The sequence below is a fragment of the Nicotiana tabacum genome, chromosome 8, assembly GCF_000715075.1.
Source record: "Nicotiana tabacum cultivar K326 chromosome 8, ASM71507v2, whole genome shotgun sequence".
NCBI lineage: Eukaryota > Viridiplantae > Streptophyta > Magnoliopsida > Solanales > Solanaceae > Nicotiana > Nicotiana tabacum.
Window position 1 is genome coordinate 157,231,704 of NC_134087.1, and position 8,271 is coordinate 157,239,974.

General features: G+C 44.5%; 1 protein-coding gene across 1 annotated transcript; it reads right to left on the bottom strand.

Annotated features, from left to right (window-relative positions):
* Nucleotides 1–1,533: 1,533 nt before the first annotated feature.
* LOC107759609 (uncharacterized) lies at nt 1,534–6,957 on the bottom strand. Its single transcript, XM_075220648.1, has 2 exons — nt 6,304–6,957; nt 1,534–1,701 (listed from the first exon to the last, which is right to left on the bottom strand). Exons 1-2 carry the CDS (start codon nt 6,955–6,957, stop codon nt 1,534–1,536), a joined length of 822 nt encoding a protein of 273 aa, XP_075076749.1.
* Between the last annotated feature and the right edge of the window lie 1,314 nt (nt 6,958–8,271).

The following is an 8,271-nucleotide window of genomic DNA, read 5'->3' on the forward strand; positions in this document are numbered from 1 at the left end:
TAGGGGAGCCATTGGTGTTTCGGCTAGTGGCAGCTATCTCAAAAGATCATGTGGATGACATGTTGCGGCTCGTCCGCTTTGTTCTTTTTGGTTGTCTCTCTTTCTCAAAGCTGATTTTTGGCTCGGTCGTTGAGGAATTCCAGAGGTGACCAATGTCGAGTAAACGGGCCACTTCCTCCTGGAGTTGCCGGCAATCTTCGGTCCTATGTCCGTGTGTGTTGTGAAATTCGCACACTATGTTATGGTTCCTTTGTGAAGGATCCGATTGTACAAGACTGGGCCATCTGGCATCTCTGATTTTACTGATGGCGAACATGATGTTTGACATATCGACGTTGAAGTTGTATTCTGATAAGCGAGGTGCCTCCGTTGGCCCCACGTTCCTATCGAACTCGGCTCTGTTGGTGAGTCCACGAGGATTCTGTCCTTAGTCTATCCTTCGATCATTGCGAGGTGGGTTACGACTCGGGATGTTCCTTCTATCTTCGGTGTATGGCTGATACCTTTCTTTGTTTGGATTTAGCTCCTTCGCCAGGAGCCTGCTTGGGTATACTAAGCCCGAGGGGGCTCCCAGCTGGTCGTCTTTGACCCTGATTTTTGACTAGTATCGGTTGTGGACGTCCGACCAGGTCATGGCGGGATATTCAACCAGATTTTTTTCAGCTGCTTTGAAGCCACCGAGCTCGTTCATTCAGACCTTGAGTGAAGTCCTGTACCGCCCAGTCATTAGAGACCGGTGGTAATTCCATTCATTCCATTTGAAAGCGAGATACAAATTCTTGCAGTATCTCGTTCTCCCTTTGCTTAATTTTGAAGACGTCGGATTTCCTTGTGGACACCTTGATGGCCCCGGCATGGGCCTTTATGAAGGAATCTGCCAGCATTGAAAATGAGTCTATAGAATTTGGGGCCAAGTTATGATACCACATCCTTGCCCCTTTAGAAAGGGTTTCTCCGAACATTTTCAGCAAAACGGACTCGATCTCGTTGTCCTTCAAGTCGTTGCCCTTTACAGCACAAGTGTAAGCGGTAACATGCTCATTAGGGTCCGAGGTACTGTTATATTTCGGAAGATCTGGCATTCTGAAATTCTTTGGAATGGATTTTAGGGCCGCTTCTTGTGGGAACGACTTTTTCACAAACTTCTTTGAGTCCACACCTTTCAAGATTGGGGGCGCTCCTGGAATTTGGTCGACCTTGGAGTTATAAGTCTCGGCCTTCTTATCGTTGGCTTCTATCATTTTCTCTCCCAATTTGATCCTTCTAGTGAGGTCCTTGAGCATTTTTACGATGATGGGGTCGGCTATCGACCCATTATCGTTCAATCTCTCTGGTATCTGCTCGGCAGGGGGGCTGTCCCCGGTGCTACCATGCTAGGACTTTTCTAGTGACTTTGTAGCTGAGCGATAGCCAGCTGTTGTTCTTGTAACATTTTAAAAATAACATGAAGGCTAACCTCTCGTTCTTCCCTAGTTGGGGTTTTCTGAGCTTCTTGTTGATCCCTTTGGTGCACGCTCATGTTGGTGTGTGAGCTTATATTGACTTGTTGGGCGTCGCGTGAGATTGTGTCCGCTGGAATTGGTCCTGGTGCGTTCTCAAGGTTTCGTATGTCACACCAACACCTGGAGCAGCCACACCATTCTCTACGCGGTTCTCAAGATTGTTGTTTTCATCTCCATTTACTGAGCTAGGCATTTCGACCTAAAATTTAAGATCTTGGACAAGAAAAGGTGTAAAAGATAACCTGCGTTGTGTCATGAAACCAGCAAGAAAATAATCACTATTATTTTTAGCCCCACTGTGGGCGCCAAACTATTTACCGTGAAAATGGTAATAACAATAAATTTGATTATGAGACTCTAAAAATAAGTGATCTATTTTTATGCTAGTTGTTAAGCAATTGATGCTATGTGTGAGACTTAGAAACGAGATAAGAGTTAGGAATAAGGTGATAACCAAACTGGTAGGTTAATAATAGGGGTCTCTAGCTTGTCAAATCGGGGGCCTCGAGGTCGATTTCGAAACTCAGTTGGGAGCTATCGAAGGCAGTTGAAGGGCGACTAATAGTTATAATAGAATCAACAAAGGCTCTTTATAGCCAATGACAAGTAACAAATGATGAAAAATAATGAAGATAATAAATGGAAGCAATAATATCAAGAGAATATGTTAGAGATCAAAGAGAATGTTCTTGTATATTTCGTGTGGAGCAACAGAAGTAACAGGGTTTACAAAATGACAAGGATCCCCTTTATATATGAGGGAAATTCCAACATAGTACAAAATGCATTAATTACAAAGATATGGAGATGGGACAGCTGGATGACGCCCTGATTCAGGTTTAGAGTAGCCCTCTAGACTTTGTTAGCCCTAGCCATGTGCCTTGGGAACTCCCCATTTCTACCCTTACCGTGATCATTGCTACCCCGAGGTCGAGCTTCGATGACCCTCGAGGAAGGAGACTCAACCGTGGCCTCGAGCCTTTGAGGTGATCTTTCGAAGTGCCTTAATGACGAGAAATTGGACCCTTTGATTTCGCCATATACACTTTATATGGTAGAAAATATAGATCACCCATTGAGTGGTTCGAGATTGGGGAAGCGAAATTGATAGGACTAGACCTCGTACATCAGGCTATAGAGAAGGTTAAGATCATTAAGGATCAGTTGGAAACTGTTCAAAGTTTTCAAAAGTCCTATTCGGATGTTCGTCGCATGGATTTGGAGTTCAAAGAGGATGATTGGGTATTCTTTAAGGTTCCCCCCATGAAGGGCATAATGCGGTTTGGTAAGAAAGGGAAGTTGAGTCCGAGGTACATTGTACCATATAGAATCATTTAGAGGATTGGTCAGGTGACTTACAAGCTTGAACTACCTCCAGAGATGTCCTTAGTGCACCTGGTGTTTCACGTATCTATGTTGAAGAAGGTGGTTAGAGATCCATCGCTTATTGTGCCAGTTGAGACTATTGAAGTTAATGAAGAACTGAATTATGGAGAAATTCCAGTTGCCATTCTTGATAGGCAAGTTTGAAAGCTAAAAAAACAAATTACCTTCGTGAAAGTACTATGGCGAAACCAATAGGTTGAAGAGGCCACTTGGGAGGTCGAGGAAGAAATGAAGAAGAAGTACCCTTATTTGTTTGAATAGCTATGAAATTGTTGCCTATGAATTATGTATCACTTGTATAGTTGATGTTAAGGGTATTCTTTTCTAGTGATATGGTTCTTATGAAGCCACAGTTGGTGTAGTTTTTGTGTTATGTTATGTCATTGGATTATGTAAATGTTGTTAGAATTTGTTTCTGGGATCCTCTGAAAGGTGGATAGGCCTAGTTACAAGGGAAACTATGCCAAATTTTTTGGGAATTCGGGGAGCTAGTAAAAAAATTGGAACTACCAGTGTGTGAAGTAACAGTTGGGTCATATTGAATGCTAATATCAGATTTAGACCCTCATCCAAGGACGAATGATCTTAAGCGGTGAAATATGTTAGGCCTCCTGAAATTTTACCTAGAATGCGAGGTTGTTTGGAGTTGCCCCAATGCGTTGAGGAGTTGAAGGAAAAAGTTTTCGGAACATGGTTGTTCTGTAGTCCACTATGAAACTTCAGAACTAGCTTGCGGGCTACGGATCAGCCGCGGAATGAAGCAGAAAGATTTGCCAATTTTGAGAACCATTATGCGGCCCATTATGCAGCCATAGAACCATTTTGTGGGCCGCAGATCCTATCACAGAACCACCATGAGAAATTTCGAAAGAAGGTTCTGCGGTCCATTATGCAATCGCAGAATTAGAATGCGGATCATAGACCTGTCGTAGAGTAAAGCAGAAATGCCCAGTTCTGGAGGGCCATTATGCGGTCCATTTTGCGGACCACATAAGTGTTATGCAGTCGTATATGCGATCGTATATCTGCATCGGGGCTTTGTTTTTCTAATTTTATAACCCGACACCCATTTCGTTTCTCTAGCCTGAGGGTTCATTTTTGGGGTATTACCTAACATTTTAGAGAGAACAACAACAATAACAACAACAACCTAGTGAAATCCCACAAGTGGGGTCTGGGGAGGGTAGTGTGTACGCAGACCTTACCCCTACCCCGAAGGGGTAGAGAGGCTGTTTCCGAAAGACCCTCAGCTCAAGATAATAAAAAGACAAAAGGAGAGAATATTAGATTCACCACGGAGATCATAGGAAACATAGGAACATAAAATACAAAAAAGTGCAAAGTAAAAACGATGGCTAGTAAATGGATCCTGTGTCGAAAATAGAAAATAGTAACACACGACATTGCCCCTAGTTATCTTAGAAAAAAACCTACCGTACTAGGCTCACAAAGGTACAAAGTAACGCAAGACTCAACTACCTCCTAGCCTACAACCGTAATACTTGACCTCCACAACTTCCTATCAAGTGTCATGTCCTCGGAAATCTGAAGCCTCGCCATATCCTTCCTGATCACCTCTCTCCAATACTTATTATGCTTCCCTCTACCTCTTCTCGTGCCTTCCATAACCAGCCGCTCACACCTCCTTACTGGAGCATCTAGGTTTCTCCTTTGTACATGCCCGAACCATCTAAGTCTCGCTTCCCGCATTTTGTCATCAATGGGAGCCACTTACACCTTCTCTCGAATATCATCGTTCCTAATCTTCTCCATCATAGTGTGCCCCATATCCACCTCAACATCCTCATTTCTGCTACTTTCATCTTTTGGATATGTGAGTTCTTAACAGGCCAACACTCATCCCCATACATCATGGCCGGTCTAACCACTGCTTTATAGAACTTACCTTTAAGTATCGTTGGCACTCTCTTGTCACACAAGACTCTAGATGCTAACCTCCACTTCATCCATCCTACTCTAATACGGTGTGTAACATCCTCATCGATCTCCCTCCCCCGTGGATAATCGAACCAAGGTACTTGAAGCTGCCTCTACTTGGGATAACTTGTGACTCAAGCCTCACATCCACGTCTACTTCCCCCGGCTCAGCGCTGAACTTACACTTGAGGTATTTCGTCTTTGTTATGCTTAGCTTGAAACCCTTAGACTTAAGAGTCTATCTCCAGACTTCCAATCTCTCGTTAACACCGGTTCGTGACTCATCAATCAAAACTATGTCATCGGCGAATAGCATGCACCATAGCACCTCCCCTTGAATATGGTTTGTTATCTCATCTATCACCAGGGCGAATAAGAAATGATTAAGCACAGAGCCTTGGTATAACCCCATTTCAACCGGAAAATGCTCAGAGTCGCCTCGTACTGTCCTAACCCGAGTCTTAGCCCCATCATACATGTCCTTAATTTCCATAATATAAGGAACCGACACACCTTTTGCCTCCAAGCATCTCCAAAGAACTTCTCTAGGAACCTTGTCATACGCTTTCTCTAGGTCAATAAACACCATGTGAATATCCTTCTTTCTCTCTTTGTACAGTTCCACCAACCTCCTAACAAGGTGTATAGCTTCTGTGGTGGAGCGACCCGGCATGGACCCGAACTGGTTGTCGGATATAGACACTGTCATCCTCACTCTCGCTTCAACCACCCTCTCCCATACTTTCATGGTATGACTCAATAATTTGATACCCTTATAATTATTACAACTCTGGATATCAGCTTTGTTATTATACAATGGAACCACCGTACTCCACCTCCACTCATCCGGCATCCTCTTCGCCTTAAAAATAACATTAAATAACCCAGTCAACCACTTCACACCTGCTCTTCCTACACACTTCCAAAATTCCACTGGAATCTTGTCTGGCCCGGTCGCTCTGCCCCTACTCATCTTACGCATAACTCCCACGACCTCCTCGACCTCGATACGCCTACAGTGCCTGAAGTTATGATGACTCTCGGAATGCTCCAATAATATCATGATCCTCTTTTTCATTCAGAAGTTTATGAAAGTAAGTCTATCATCTCCTCTTAATCTGGGCATCTTCCACAGTACTCTACCATCTTCGTCCTTAATGCATCTCACTTGGTCCAAATCTCGAGCCTTCCTCTCTCTTAATTTGGCCAGTCGGAATAACTTCTTCTCCCCGCCTTTTCCCCCCAGTTCCTCGTACATACGACCATAAGCCGTAGTCTTAGCCTTCGTGACCGACAGTTTAGCTTCCTTCCTAGCTACCTTATATCTCTCCATGCACGCTCGCCTTTCCTCCTCACCTATGCTCCCCAGTAACTTCAGGTATGCTGCCTTCTTCGCTTCCACTTTACCTTGAACCACTTCATTCCACCACCAGTCCTTTTTGTGCCCACTAGAGACACCGGTCGAGACCCCTAACACCTCTCTCGCAGACTCCCTTATACAGTCTGCTGTCGCTGACCACATAGTGTTTGTGTCCCCACTGCTCCTCCAAGCTCCCATAGCTGACAACCGGCACTCCAACTCTTGGGCTTTATCCTTAGTCAAGGCTCCCCACCTGATTCTTGGTTTTCCCCGAGCTATCCTTTTCCTTCTCTTTAAACTAATACCAACGTCAAGCACCAAGAGTCTATGCTGCGTCATGAGTGTCTCACTCGGAATCACCTTGCAGTCCTTGCGCAACTCGCTGTCACACCTCCTTAGGAGGAGATAGTCTATCTGAGTCTTCGCTACCGCATTTTGAAAAGTAACCAAATGCTCTTTCCTCTTCGGAAAGCTAGAGTTCGCAATCACCAACCCAAAAGCTTTAGCAAAGTCCAATAGCGAGGTACCACCTCCGTTCCTCTCCCCAAAACCAAAGCCTCCATGCACCTCGCCATAGCCACCTGTGGACGCCCCAATATGACCATTGAAATCCTCTCCTATGAGTAACTTCTCATAAGGGAGAACCTGGCGCACAATCTCATCTAACCCCTTCCAGAAGCGTCGTTTAACCTCCTCATCTAGGCCCGCATGCGGTGCATAGGCGCTAACGACGTTTAGGGTGTACTCTCTAACCACCAACTTAATAACCATCAATCTATAATTCACTCGTATAACCTCAACCACAGACTCTCTAAGTTCCCTATCCACCAAGATACCTACTTCATTCTTACCTCTCTAGGCTCCTGAGTACCAAAGTTTATACCCGTCTGCATCCTTCGCCCTCGACCCTACCCACCTAGTCTCTTGGACACATGCTATATTGACCCTCCTCTTTTGGAGAATCTTTGTCAACTCTATAGACTTACTTGTCAATGTACCTACATTCCATGACCCGATTCTTAATCTATAGACACCCCTGTTTCTTTTACCTCCCTTGCCTCCTGACCCACCCCGTAACCCCTACCCTACCTCCCGCCCCACCCCCGCTCCCCCCGATGACATGACCTCACTCGACCTTCCCAGACCACAGCCACTACACCTACGGTAAACTACGGGAAAACCACTAACATACACAAGGCAACAGACCACGCTAGACAAAGATAGGTTGCGACTATAAATGCACAACAGTGTATATAAACTAATAGGAACTAAGATTGCAACAATTTAACTAACACAATAAAGGAGAAAAGAAAAGTAGGAGGTACCAACCCCCGCAAGTGGAACCTGGGAATTGTCTTGGCATATACGATGATGTTGCGTCCACCTAGCACGTTCGCGTCCAACTTTTGTCGCCCCTCGTTGACCCTTGTTGGGGTTGTTCCTTATGTTTGCACACGCACGTCCCGCACACCGCTAATAGCCACAGTCCCTAACCTGAAATACGCACAAAACACCACGAAGACAAACAAATGAGGGGTTGTCACTACTACCACTCGTGAGGCCCCACCTGTAGCAAAAAAGCGTAAGAAGGATGTAATAAAACCTTAAATTGATTTTTTTTAAATAAATAAAATAATAAATAAATAAATAAATAAAACAGTCAAAAGAAGAACCCTAAACAAAACACAATAAAGTCAGAAAAATAAATCAACAACAATGTATATAACAAATACAACAGTCAAAAGAATAACCCTAAACAAAACACAATAAAGTCAGAAAAATAAATCAACAACAACGTATATAACAAATAAAAGAATGAGCATGAGATTCAACTAAGGGAAATGGAGATGACAGATGAGACTGTTGCAGTGCATGCGCCGGTGGTGGTGGTGGAGGGTTGTAGGATTGTAAAGGAGGATCTGGAAAGCAAGTGCGTTTGGGGGTTGGGGGGAGACAAGAAGAAGAAGAAAACAGGAGAGAGAAAGAGAGGAAAAGAAGACAAAGGTGGGGTAGGGGTGGGGAGGGATGGGGGGAGGGGAGAGGAGAGAGGGAGAGCTTACCTGGTCTGGTGAGGGGAGGGAGCTT

What these genes read in the sequence shown, in the direction of transcription:
- LOC107759609 (XM_075220648.1), bottom strand. Translation starts at nt 6,957, where the DNA reads ATGGTTATTAAGTTGGTGGTTAGAGAGTACACCCTAAACGTCGTTAGC. An exon ending in TAAGGGAGTCTGCGAGAGAG is followed by an intron (nt 1,702 to 6,303) that starts GTGTTAGGGGTC and finishes CTTAAATTTTAG; the next exon opens with GTCGAAATGCCTAGCTCAGT.